The 1,313-nt window shown below is 36.8% G+C and overlaps 1 protein-coding gene across 1 annotated transcript; it reads right to left on the minus strand.

Annotated features, from left to right (window-relative positions):
- Positions 1–225: 225 nt before the first annotated feature.
- On the minus strand, positions 226–1,065 carry LOC113312088. The gene is made up of 2 exons (XM_026560853.1): positions 519–1,065; positions 226–332 (listed from the first exon to the last, which is right to left on the minus strand). Exons 1-2 carry the CDS (start codon positions 1,063–1,065, stop codon positions 226–228), a joined length of 654 nt encoding a protein of 217 aa, XP_026416638.1.
- Positions 1,066–1,313: the final 248 nt, after the last annotated feature.

Genomic DNA, 1,313 nt, shown 5'->3' on the forward strand with positions numbered 1-1,313 from the left:
TAGGTCAAGTGTCAATTTCAAATTATCTACGCCTTCAGGGGTTCAATGGATTGGCCACCGCTATATGAATGGTTAAGAATTAACATATCTTCTTCTTCTTTTTTCCAGTTAAGCTAGCTACGGGGGACAATAAATAAAAAAAGGGCACACCACATTTTGCATATTGGAAAACGAGACAAAGTCGTACCTTTTTTTTTTTAAATGCAGAAAAAAGAAGAAATATTATTAAGTGGGATCGATGTTCAGAGACACCTGACCTTCTAAAACATTTGGAGGTTCATCATACCAGTTATTGGTAATGTTATACTTCTTACTGTATTTTGCGAGTATATCTGTTGCATTATTACAACTTCTTTTTACAAAAATAACTTTTCAATTCAAAATAGAGTTTAATAATATTATAACATCTAAAAGAATATTCGTGCATTCCCAGGTGATAGTATGGGTAGAGTTGTTGATGTAGTCTGTAATGTTTTTCGAATCCGTCTCAAATATAACATCCGTCAGCTGCATCTCACTGCTCCACTTTACTGCATCCAAGAAAGCAATACATTTTACCTGCTCAACACTTAACACATTTCCCAAGCTCCTTGCTCTGCAACCCCTCCAGGTACCTGTAAAATCATGCAAGATTAGTCCAATCCCTCCATATTTATTCCTTTTAAGAAAAGAAGCATCACAATTAATTTTAAGATAAGGTTGTGGAGGTGCAATCCAAATTGGTTCATTTGGTATTGTAACTGGGAGATTATTGGGTATGTCCGCATCACTTTGCAACATTATTCTCTTGAGATAATCTACAAAACTAACAGCTCCAGATGCTACTTTCCTAGGGTCACCGATCTTGTTTTGAAAAATATAGTCGCATCTGGGGCTCCATATGCTCAAACAAACAACCATAGCTGGGTTCACCCATTCACCACTTTCCTGCATTTGTTTATCTCTATCCCCCCATTCTTCCAGCAGAGAACCAATGTTATTGCAAGAGTTGTTTAGTACTCTACTTCCACCTGGAATGCACATCCATACAGCCTTAGAGAAAGGACATGTAACGAGAATATGCATTGTATCCTCAACTATGTGTTTACACATCTAACAAGTCTGGTTGATCCAGCCACGGACCCTAGACAATCTTTCATTTGTTGGGATAATATCAAATAGTGATTTTCACAAAAAATTCTTCACTCTTGGCCAAGTGTGCAAATCCCATAAATCTTTATTGAAGAGACGAGGGTACCAAAATACACCACAATCTTTTATTTTGATCACAACCTATTCAAGACCCACCTTGTATAAACCTCTTTAAGCAACAA

This window comes from Papaver somniferum, chromosome 9, assembly GCF_003573695.1.
Source record: "Papaver somniferum cultivar HN1 chromosome 9, ASM357369v1, whole genome shotgun sequence".
NCBI lineage: Eukaryota > Viridiplantae > Streptophyta > Magnoliopsida > Ranunculales > Papaveraceae > Papaver > Papaver somniferum.

Excerpts from the sequence above, each read along its gene's own strand:
- LOC113312088 (XM_026560853.1), bottom strand. The coding sequence starts at position 1,065 with ATGCATATTCTCGTTACATGTCCTTTCTCTAAGGCTGTATGGATGTGC. Across the intron at positions 333-518 it reads GGATGCAGTAAAGTGGAGCA|ATATACTCGCAAAATACAGT; the intron begins GTGAGATGCAGC and ends ATAATGCAACAG.